We start from the raw sequence: 12,050 nt of genomic DNA on the forward strand, positions 1-12,050 counted from the left end.
TTTAGATAAATTTTGATACGTTGCCATACGCAGGCTAAATCGTCAAGGTGTGACAGGGGCTTTGGGTGTTCACTTTTAACCCTCAGCACCGAACACCTGCAAGCAATTATGTTTTTCTTTGCCCTCATGGCTGTTTTTTTAAAGCAATTGCCAATTGGTTATTTTATATAAATCGGGTGTGCTTTAGAAAGCCTGTGCCGATTATCAGTACGGCGATCCATGATCATCATACCAGCCTGTGCCAATTATCGGTACGGCGATCCACGATCATACCAGCCTGTGCCAATTATCGGTACGGCGATCCACGATCATACCAGCCTGTGCCGAATATCGGTACGGCGATCCGCGATCATCATACCAGCCTGTGCCGATTATAGGTACGGCGATCCACGATAGTCACACAAGCCTGTGCTGATATGACTATCGTGATCCACGATAGCGATACTGGCCTGTACGGATTTCCAAAATTGATCTTGCTTTAAAACAAAAAAAAAATCATTTTTTAATTCAAGTTGAAGTTGGAAGTAAAATAACTCGTCTCATTATAGGGGGTGGGGGGAAGCCCCGTGTGAGAATACTGTTGCGGCCGTGGAAATTGACACTACACCATGAGGGTCCGCAGGTCAGTTATACCGATAAGTATATGTGTAGTTAGATTTCCCCACGGTTGTTTAAAGGGAATTTCCGTGTTCACAGGGCTGTGATCCTTTGAGTTAGCCGTTTTTCTTTTCTCTATCATTATTTTGGACCAAGCATCCCCCAACAACCAGATCGCCACCACCAACACCATCCCCAAACCACCACAGCAAACCCCCACCACCTTCGCCTTTTTCCCTCCACGACCATCAACAAACACCACCCGCAAACAAGAAGTCGCCTTCGTCCCAGAGTCAACACCGAAGTCGCGCTGTCCAAAGCCCGTTCGGTGATTTTTACCACGTCCAGACATGATTTGAACAGAGAAATAGAACACGTTACCGAACGTCGTGCCATTGGTTGTGAATGAGATCCTTTTGAAGGAGAAGTCGGATCAGGAATCATACACGCCGACTTTTCATCCATCCAATGGCTGAGCATCAGGTGGTGTAGCCCCACCTCCAAACCCGATGTGATTCTCAAATTTGCATATGAACTCCTTCACAGACGGACTCGATGCATTACACGCATCGGTTTGGCGGGACAAAGGCCCCAGCGAAACCCGCATACACACATCGGCTGGTCAGGCAAAACGAAGCCGCGTGGCGGACGGACTCGATGCATTGCACGCATCGGTTCGGTGGGACAAAAGCCCCGGCAAAACACTCACACACACACATTTCCTCAGCCGGATCGAAAGCGTGCGGTCGGGGCTAAACACCACCATCAGCTCGAAGGGGTAAAGCTGAAGCTGACAGGGTGAGGCTTTGGTGATTCCTACCACGTCGGCTATGCCGGGGTCAGGGGTCACGCTGACAGGGCAAGGCCCTGGTGATTTCAACCATGTACGCTTTCCAGAGGTCGAAGGTCATAGGTCGGGGGTTGGATTTTTCCACTCCCCCGGCCTATATAAGGGCGAGCACAACGGAGCTCGCGGCAGACGGGGGCAGACGGGGGACGTCGATGGAGAGGAAGCATCTTCGGAACGAAGCTCAGGTCGAAGTTGAGGGGCGAGGATGGCGAGTTGCTGAGTGGAGCAGGGATGCGGAGAAGGGCTCAGAGGCAAGCCAGAGGGCTGAGTGGGGACCACCGCCAGAGAAGGGGCGTTGTGGAGGCCACAGCCAGGAGGAGTTTTGCCGGAGCCAGTGCGGTCCAGAGCGCCAACTCGCTGACGGGAGCAGCAGCAGTTCCCCTCTCCCAAACCGAGCTTTGCGCTGAGAGAGCGCCGATAACCCCTGTCTCGCCAGGAGGGCATCGACATTGCTAAAAGAGCATCAACAACCCTCCCCATACCGGGCATCAACAATCCCCCCCCCCATCCGCGCTGAGAGAGTGCCGGTAACCCCGTCCGTTCCCCTCCCCAACCGTGGTGCCGACTGTGAAACACGTGCCTGCGTGGAGAATGCCGGAGAGAGTTCACCGGCCACGGCAAGGGCACGAAGTCAGGCGCGGCTACGCTGACATCGCGGCTTGCCCACCATCGCGCCACGAGGGTGCGGGTAAGACCCTTCGGTCTCGTGGACCTGGCCGCTCATCCAGGTTCGCCGTACATTTGGTCCACAGACCTGTCTGTCACCCTTGTCTTTGAGGGTGGCTTTTCTTTGCTTTTGTGTAAGTGCATGTGGTGGCACCATCTTGTAAAGTAAACCTGTTTAAGTAAATGTGTGAATAAATATTCGGTTGGAACTCTTCAATTGCTTTCACTGTGTTACTGTTCTTACGTGCATGATTTACTGTATGGCTGTAAATACGTGCCTTGTCTGAGTGTGAAATAAATGTGCTTGTTGAACTGTTCCCCGTTTTGTTGCGTCAGTTCCCTTGTTTGAAAGTTCCATCTTGCATCATGGAAGGAATTGGTAGAAGGGTGTAAGCACCCAGTAAATAGAATCACATCCGTCGGGGTCGGCGATAACACCGCTTGGTTATCACTGAAGCAAGGAACGGACCGCTTAAACGGTTCGTGTCCAAGGCCGGCCAGCGGCGAGGTATGATCGCCCGGTTAACTACTCGCGCAGGTACTTAGGTAGGTCGAGTTAGGCGAACAACCCAATCCTGCGCGGTCCGCGGGTGGCCAATTGGCACGATTGTGGTGAGGTCGAAAGACCCAACCGTGACTAGCTCCCGTCGTTGTTCCGGGAGGGTCACGACAGAATTGTCCGTTCCGGGGGGAGACATGGTCGCGATTCGAGTTACGTGGCAGATTGCACGCCGGGCGGACATGAATTCGTAACACTGGTGTACAGGAGTGTGGGATTCAAATCCACCTCCTTTTGAAGGAGATCCTTTTGAAGGATCAACAGCTTGGTCTCCAACTAAATTTACGGGGATCGGACCAGGGGTGTGTGAAGTCACGACAAGGTGAGGTAACCCCCCCCCCCCCGTTCCCCCCAAATTACGAGCAAGCCAAATAAATTCCTTTCCGAGAAATATGATGGAGTTTCAAGGCGAGCGGGAGCCGGGGGTAGATATGGATTTAAAATGTGTAGAATCCATGGCTCAGGATGAAATCCCCGAGCAGGAAATGCTTGTGGTGCAGGACGAACTCCCCCAACCAAACCCAGAGCCCGAAATGGGTGCGGCAGCGGCCTCAGTGTATGCCACCTCACCTCCCCCTCTCCGCCAAAACCCCCCGATCCTGGCCGAGTGCACCTGACATGGCCCATCTATGTGCCATGCTGGCAGGATTAAACAACAAAATGGATGGAATGGCACAACAGATGGGAAACAAAATAAACGGAATAAACAGCGAAATAAATGGCATGACGCAAGCGCTGCGGGAAGAGATGCAGCAAATGGGCCGAGGCCTGCAGGCAGGCAAAGAGGCAATTGTGTGCAGCGAAACGCGGACGGTGGAGCTCATGACGGCGGCACCACAGGCTAGAACGAACGAGCTTAGGGGGAGTGCAAACGGCTGTCAGGCCCGCAATGGAGGCGGGTGAGGGCGAATTAATTCAGGGGACGTATTGGGCGAGAAGCGTGAAGGTGACGGAGAAAGTGACGGTGACCGGGAGGGAAAAACCAAACGAGGTTACGGAGACGTGCAAGAGACACGTAGAGACGAGGGGGATAACAAGGGAAGAGACGGAAATAACAGAGACAAGGGAGATGGGAACGGTAAAGGAGAAACTGCACGATGAAGACGGGGTTAAAAACGAGCACACACACACACACACACACGGAGGTAATGGAGGACAATGGGGGCGAGCTGGCAGAACGAGTTGGGACCCAGTGCGAGCAGCTGGATAGCCTCCTCCAGGAACGAGGGGAGGGAGTATGCCCCCTTGAAGCGGATTGTGACCAGGTGGGTCCGGTCGAGCTTCGCTAATTTGAGGGGGCGAGTGCTGCGGACGGGTGCACGAGGACCTTGGGGGGTATGGAAACCCTGGAACCCCTTGTGGTGGCACTAATCCCCAGTGCGATTGTCCCGGTGTGTGTGTGTGTGTGTGTGTGTGTGTGTGTGTTTACGAGTGTGGCGAAATGTGTGCTGAAACGCGCGCAAAGCGTGGGTGAAACGCGTTGTGTGAAAGGGACCGCGTATGTGAGTGGAGTGGTGTGCGAGGTTGCGAGTGAGCCGAGGTGGGGGCCTCCCAGCACGCCATGTGTGGATGAGGCACCGTGTGTGAATGGAACCACGTGTGCGAGGGAAATGGCATGCGTGAGTGAACGGCAGAGTGTGAGAGGGACAGCGTGTGTGAGGTCGCTGTACGTAAGGGAGATGACGGTTGGCATGCGGGAGCACGCAGCCGCGTCTTCGAGTGTGAATGTCATGGAGTGGTGTGTGAGCGTCGTATCACACAGGAGTGAGTGCGTGGAATGGCGATGGAGACGGCGACAGAGGGACAAAGGCCGGGCAGCGGCCGTAGCTGTATTGGGGACCGCGCCGGGTTTCCCCAGCAGCGAGCGTGAGGTTCGGGCCGTGCTTCGCACGAGACCGGCGCGTGCGTGTCTGCGGGAGTGAAACCCGGTCTGGAAACGCCAGCGGTGGATGTTGCCGATCCCACGGACGGACAAAAGGTAGGCTGGACAACGGATTTGGACCGGATGGGTTCTCCACGCGAGCGTGTGTGAAGCTCCGATGGGCAGAGCACGTGTTCACGTGGGGAACCCCTCAAAACGCGAGGCTTGTTTTTTTTTGATGCGCAGGGTGACGTCATGGCTGCACGTGTGGTTGGAATCTGGCAGGAGGGTGAATCCCTGCCGGATGGTGCCGTCCAGGAGAGACGAGGTACAAGGTGCGTGAACAGCTGCCATGACGTCACGTAAGGGAGCGCAGGTTGCGAGTTGCCGCGCTCGTGCTGTGCGAATAAAAAATTAAAAAAAAAGAAAGGCAAGCCTCGCTTTGGGTGAACAAGATTCCCTGAGCAAGGGGTTGAAGACCCCCTTGGCCAGGGCACAGGACAACACTAGTTCGGAGGAAGGGTTAGTGTTAGTTAGACCGGCTTCATGGGGCAGGGGTAAGTCCTCATGGAGCCCGTTGTATGGATTAGATAGAGGGATTTTAGTTGAGACTTCGGAGGGGAAATGATTTTTAGAGATTTGAGGACAGTGACAGACTGTGAGTGTGTAGAGGGGACGTAGCTCAGCTACGTAGGTTAAATGGAACGTGCTGTAGTTTAAGGGACGACATGGGAGCACGAGTTAGTTAGGGGAAGTAGTGAGCAGGATGGCAGAAATCAGCGATGTGTGAGTTGAGAAGTGTGGGAAGGAGACATGTTGAGAGAGTGAGGCCAGCGAGCCTGTGTGTATGGAGTGAATGTGGAATGCATGGTGCGACGAGTGATTGGGGGGAGGAGTGATTCCCACCCAAGGGACCCCGGGGTCAGAATAATGTGAGTTAGTGGGTTAGTCAAATTGACAAAATGGAGGTCGTTTTGCTGTTGGTGGGAATGTAGGCTCAAGATCCATTTGGAGGGGTGCAGGAGTCCTGTTGACGGGTTGGGAGCATGGCCACGAACGGTGAGTTTCGCTGAGTGGGTACCCCAGGCACCGGGCTAGTCGGCCGGGGTAGGCCAAGGGTCCAGTGGGGGCCGGGATAGTGTAGTGGGCACGGGTGGCCCGCATGATGCGGGGCCCGGGGCGCCATATGTCACGAGGGCAGTGTACTGGGCACGGGCGACCCTCGGAAAGGGACCCGGGGCGCCAACACGCCACGTGGGCATCGAGGGGGAGTAGCCGAGGAGGGCACTCCCCAGTTTTTAGGGAGCTGGCAGACTCGGAGGCAGTGTAGTGCCCGGGGATGCCATTGTTGGGGAATCAGCAGAGGGTAGTTCCTGCCAAGGGAGCCACACGTCTCAGCCGTGAGACCGTGTGAGGGCACGGAAAGAAAATTGGGGGGGCATCGCCCGAAATTTGAGAGGACACCAACACAGGCGACAGGAATCTTGGATGGTAGAACCGATAGATTAAGCGAGAGGCGCTTGTTGAAAGCCCCAGGGTAGTTTAAAGGTTAATGGTTAGAGTAGATAGGAAGTGTACCCCTCCGCACCATCCATTCCTTCGCTCTCGTTGTGGGCCGCTGAAGTCAGAGGAGGCCATCCTGAGGCTTGAGTTGCGCCTCGACACAGGATGCTAGCTCTCCCTTATTCCCCTCCAGGAAGGGAACATAGGGGTTGTGAGCAGGCTAGGTTCGCCGAACAAAGACTGTAAAGGGGGTTAGGGGACGATTTATAGGGGGGAAGTAAAAAATAAAAATAAAAACAAAAAAATAAGTTGGGGCTAAATTGGGTTTTACAAATTAAGGGGGTGGGTATGGACAGAGACAGGCAAAGGCGATAGGTTGGGAGGGAGACAGTAGGTAGGTCCGAGCCCGCCTTCCGAGTGGCCAGCACCACCGCACTCCCTCCACCAACCTCCATTGAACAAGTCCTGTGCCGGCCACGTCATCAGCTGGCTGTTACTGCAAGGCCTGTGCCGGTCGGATCGTCTGACGGCTGTTTTTGCTTCAAGGCCTGTGCAGGTCGATCATCTGCCGGCTTTTTGCTACAACAGCCCTGTTTTGCCATGCCTAGCCTGCCCACCTTTGCCATCCATGCCTACTGCCCATGTCCACTAGCCACGTTCTGTTTTGCATTCCCCCCGCCCCCTTTTTTGTTCAATGCCATGTGCGCCAGGATCACCGCGCAAATTTGCAGGGACTGCCCTGATGGCAGCTGCAACACGGGCCTGCACCGGCGGCCCGTGTATTGTTCATTGCATGTGTCACTTGAGCTGACACGGAGACTGCATTTGTGCAGCTCGTGCGGCGTTGTGTTAGCTGCATTCATTTCCGAGGAGGAGGTCTTGGACTGCGTGTGAACAGCCGGCCACGTTTCCTGTCACCTGCATTGCATGAGCCAGAGACTGCGTGCGAGCAGCCTGGCTCCCTGCTGACTTTTCTCTTTGCAGAGTCCATCGATCCTGGGCCATGGTTAGTGTAGAATTTGTAAGTTGTTAAGTTGTGTATTGTATACGAGTGCACCCCCGGCATGTATGTCATAGCGCCGGCATTTTATTTAAGTCATCCGTATGTGTGGGTTTGTTAGTTAGTTACTCAGCCCGTAGGTTATTTATTTTGGGGACACGAATACACTGAATGTCGCACTCAGGGATCCGAAGATAAACTGTACGAGGGGAGAACTACACATGATGGCACACGAAAATTCGGCGACTCGGGACGAGTCTGTAAAAAGGAGAGGGGGTAGTGTTGCGGCCGTGGAAATTGGCACGACAGCATGAAGGTCCTCAGGTCAGTTATACCGATAAGTATATGTGTAGTTAGATTTCCCCACCGTTGTTCAAAGAGAATTTCCGTGTTCACAGCGCTGTGATCCTTTGAGTTAGCCGTTTTTCTTTTCTCTATCATTATTTTGGACCAAGCATCCCCCAACAACCAGATCTCCACCACCAACACCATCCCCAAACCACCACAGCAAACCCCCACCACCTTCACCTTTTTCCCTCCACTACCATCAACAAACACCACCTGCAAATAAGAAGTCGCCTTTGTCCCAGAGTCAACACCTAAGTCGCGCTGTCCAAAGCCCGTTCGGTGATTTTTACCACATCCAGACATGATTTGAACAGAGAAATAGAACACGTTACCGAACGTCGTGCCATTGGTTGTGAATGAGATCCTTTTGAAGGAGAAGTCGCATCAGGAATCGTACACGCCCACTTTTCATCCGTCCAATGGCTGAGCATCAGGTGGTGTAGCCCCGCCTCCAAACACGATGTGATCCTCAAATTTGCATATGAACTCCTTCACGGACGGACTCGATGCATTACACGCATCGGTTCGGCGGGACAAAGGCCCCGGCGAAACCCGCATACACACATCGGCTGGTCGGGCGAAACGAAGCCGCGTGGCGGACGGACTCGATGCATTACACGCATCGGTTCGGCGAGACAAAGGCCCCGGCAAAACACACACACACACACACACACACACACACACACACACACACACACACACACACACACACACACACACACACACACACACACACACACACACACACACACACACACACACACACACACACACACACACACACACACACACCGCCTCAGCCGGATCGAAACCGCGTGGTCGGGGCTAAACACCACCATCAGCTCGAAGGGGTAAAGCTGAAGCTGACAGGGCGAGGCTTTGGTGATTCCTACCACGTCTGTTTTGCCGGGGTCAGGGGTCACGCTGACAGGGCAAGGCCCTGGTGATTTCAACTAGGTTCGCTTTCCAGAGGTCGAAGGTCATAGGTCGGGGGTTGGATTTTTCCACTCCCCCGGCCTATATAAGGGCGAGCACAACGGAGCTCGTGGCAGACGGGGGACGGTCGATGGAGAGGAAGCATCTTTGGAACGAAGCTCAGGTCAAAGTTGAGGGGCGAGGAGGGCGAGTTGCTGAGTGGAGCAGGGACGCGGAGAAGGGCTCAGAGGAAAGCCAGAGGGTTGAGTGGGGACCATCGCCGGAGAAGGGGCGTTGTGGAGGCCACAGCCAGGAGGAGTTTTGCCGAAGCCAGTGCGGTCCAGAGCGCCAACTCGCTGACGGGAGCGGCAGCAGTTCTCCTCTCCCAAACCGAGCTTTGCGCTGAGAGAGCGCCGATAACCCCCGTCTCGCCAGGAGGGCATCGACATTGCTAAAAGAGCATCAACAACCCTCCCCATACCGGGCATCAACAATCCCCCCCCCCGCCGGGAACGCCGTCCTTTCCCCTCCCCGACCGTGGTGCCGACTGTGAAAAACGTGCCTGCGCGGAGAATGCCAGAGAGAGCTCACTGGCCACGCCAGGGGCACGAAGTCAGGCGCGGCTACGCTGACATTGCGGCTTGCCCGCCATCGCGCCACGAGGGCGCGGGTAAGACCCTTCGGTCTCGTGGACCTGGCCGCTCATCCAGTTCCCACGTACATTTGGTCCACAGACCTGTCTGCCACCCTTGTCTTTGAGGGTGGTTTTTCTTTGCTTTTGTGTAAGTGCATGTTGTGGCGCCGTCTTGTAAAGTAAACCTGTTTAAGTAAATGTGTGAATAAATATTCGGTTGTAACTCTTCAATTGCTTTCACTGTGTAACTGTTCTTATGTGCATGATTTACTGTATGGCTGTAAATAGGTGCCTTGTCTGATTGTGAAATAAATGTGCTTGTTGAACTGTTCCCCATTTCGTTGCGTCCTTTCCCTTGTTTGAAAGTTCCATCTTGCATCACGGAAGGAATTGGTAGAAGGGTGTAAGCACCCAGAAAATAGAATCACATCCGTCGGGGTCGGCGATAACACCGCTTGGTTATCACTGAAGCACGGAACGGACCGCTTAAACGGTTCGTGTCCTAGGCCGGCCAGCGGCGAGGTACGATCGCCCGGTTAATTACTCGCACAGGTACTTAGGTAGGTCGAGTTTGGCGAACAACCCTATCCTGCACGGGTGGCCAATTGGCACGATTGTGGTGAGGTTGAAAGACCCACCCGTGACTAGCTCCCGGCGTTGTTCCGGGAGGGTCACGACTGAATTGTCCGTTCCGGTGGGCGACGCGGTCGCGATTCGAGTTATGTGGCCGATCGCACGCCGGGCGGACCAGAATTCGTAACAATACATTGAAAATTTTTGTGTCAATGATGTGTACCTCGTATGAATACGTAATGGACCATTGCATATCTTTGGAACGTGTATTAATAAAAGTTTTATTTTATTAAATTTTTAAAATAATGAAATACCGGTATATACGTACTGGTATGAGCCCACTGATATATCGATATCGGGGGGGAAAAAAAAGATATATAAATAATAATAATTTTTTAAAAACCATACGGACGGAGCCTACCATACTACTCCACTTCTCTTTCTCAGACTTGTGGAACTTCTGCCCAAGGCTGTTCTTCCCACTTCCCTCCACGGCTTCAAGCACCATCACCTTACGTCATCCCTCATTGATACCTGCAATCGTTTTTAGCCCCTATTAACCCTACCGAGCTCAACACTTTTTCTTGCAGGTTTCCGTTTCCTTCACTCATTTATTCCCTTCCAAGTATCCAACTGTTGCCCCGCTGTCAGTTTGTTCCCTTTTTGTCACCTCACTCTTCCATGAGCATCAATCTTGTACAAGAAAAAAAAAAAATCCATCTAAGTGTTTAAAAGCCCTGTGTATGTATTTATTTCTCTGTCACACAGGAAGTGACCTCATGTTCACCACTGAAGGTGAGCACACGCAATATCAGTGTTAGCACCGTTCGCCATTTTGTTTCCACTCGGGAAAGGTGTGCTGAATTTATTCCATCCCAAACTTGTACCACACACATCTAAATTTGGATGGATTGCATGACCATTCCGGTTGTTTTCACAACTATAATTATTGCTACAAGTGAGACATTAGTAATTTTTATTTACAGTAAAAAGATCATGCAGTGTGTGCGGGTGAGTAATTGTATTCACTCATTTGAAATTCCGTTATCACTTTGATAATCAATATATTTCGAATATAATCATACTTTTCTTGCTGAAACAAAAGTAAATCCACAATCCTGTGTCATGGTCTTTAACGTGCCGTGATGCTGGATGCTCTCGGCCCCATCATTTTTGATGGGCTTCACACGAGTATATAATAAAACTAGACATTTGTGACACAGAAAACTCGCCCGAGATAGAGATGAGGGAAGAAAGGAAGAAAGTTTACTTTGTCTATGGAGCCATCCACTCTTCACAAGAGCCATCTCACCCTAAAACAAAAAAGGAAGAGAAAAAAACAAAACAACAACAATTAGAATGGGCCAGGTGCCAAAGACCGCATTAGGTAACCCAGCAAGCCCATCACCTACAAACTTCAATCAGATATGTCACACACAGCTTATGCTTTCGAAGCAAGATCTCAAAGCGCTTCCATTTGGTTGATCGTTTGAGTAATGAGTGCTTTCACTGGTGATGAGAATCCTTGTGGAAGTGTTATTTGATATTCCATCCCCATCATGTCTCTCCATATTTGATACGAGCGAATACAACCAGTCACTTAGCTGACGGGAAAAAAAGGGGGTGGTGGGGGAGAAAGCGGGAGAGGAGGGTGGGGAGATCAAGGGGGAGCAAGGAATGGGTGGGGGGGGTGGAGGGAGCGACGCCTCAACAAACGTCGCTATACATGCCAGGAGGGGGTGGGAGCAAGGAAAACATGGGGAACAGAGATGGAGGGAGAGAGAGATGGAGGGAGGGAGATGTAGTTGAGAGAGGAGAGGAGAGAGAGAGCGGAGAAGGAGGAGAGAAAGGGGAGAGAGGGGAGAGAGAGGAGGGGGAGAGGAGAGAGAGAGGAGAGAGAGGAGGGGGAGAGAGGAGAGAGGAGAGAGAGGAGAGGGGAGAGAGGGGAGAGGAGAGAGAGAGAGGAGGGGGGAAGAGGAGAGAGGAGAGAGAGAGGAGGGGGGAGAGAGAGGAGAGAGAGAGAGAGAGAGAGGAGGGGGAGAGAGGAGAGAGGAGAGAGGAGGGGAGAGAGGAGAGAGGCGGAGGGGGGAGAGAGGAGAGAGGCGGAGGGGGGAGAGGCGGAGGGGGAGAGGCGGAGGGGGGGAGAGAGGAGAGAGGCGGAGGGGGGAGAGAGGAGAGAGGCGGAGGGGGGGAGAGAGGAGAGAGGCGGAGGGGGAGAGGCGGAGGAGGGGAGAGGCGGAGGGGGGAGAGGCGGAGGGGGATAGAGGCGAGAGGGAGGGGAGAGAGGGGGAGAGAGGGGGGAGAGAGGGGGCGAGAGGGGGCGAGAGGGGGAGAGGAGGGGGAGAGGGGGAGAGGGGGGAGAGAGGGGGGAGAGAGGGGGGAGAGAGGGGGAGAGAAGAGGGGGTAGAGAAGAGGGGGTAGAGAAGAGGGGTAGAGAAGATGGGGTAGAGAAGATGGGGTAGAGAAGATGGGGTAGAGAAGATGGGGTAGAGAAGATGGGGTAGAGAAGATGGGGTAGAGAAGATGGGGTAGAGAAGATGGGGT

At 53.4% G+C, this 12,050-nt stretch overlaps 1 protein-coding gene across 4 annotated transcripts in view; it reads right to left on the reverse strand.

Annotated features, from left to right (window-relative positions):
* Positions 1-12,050, reverse strand: part of LOC147016370 (pleckstrin homology domain-containing family B member 2-like) — a 47,492-nt gene that overhangs the window by 13,541 nt on the left and 21,901 nt on the right. For all 4 annotated transcript variants that reach the window (XM_085844990.1, XM_085844993.1, XM_085844991.1 and 1 more), the window contains exon 2: positions 10,777-10,819. In XM_085844990.1, the coding sequence (XP_085701116.1) occupies positions 10,777-10,819 (43 nt within the window). The remainder of the gene's footprint in view (positions 1-10,776; positions 10,820-12,050) is intronic.

Source organism: Eptatretus burgeri, chromosome 11 (assembly GCF_056783735.1).
Source record: "Eptatretus burgeri isolate ZD-2024b chromosome 11, Ebu_testis_v1, whole genome shotgun sequence".
Lineage (NCBI taxonomy): Eukaryota > Metazoa > Chordata > Myxini > Myxiniformes > Myxinidae > Eptatretus > Eptatretus burgeri.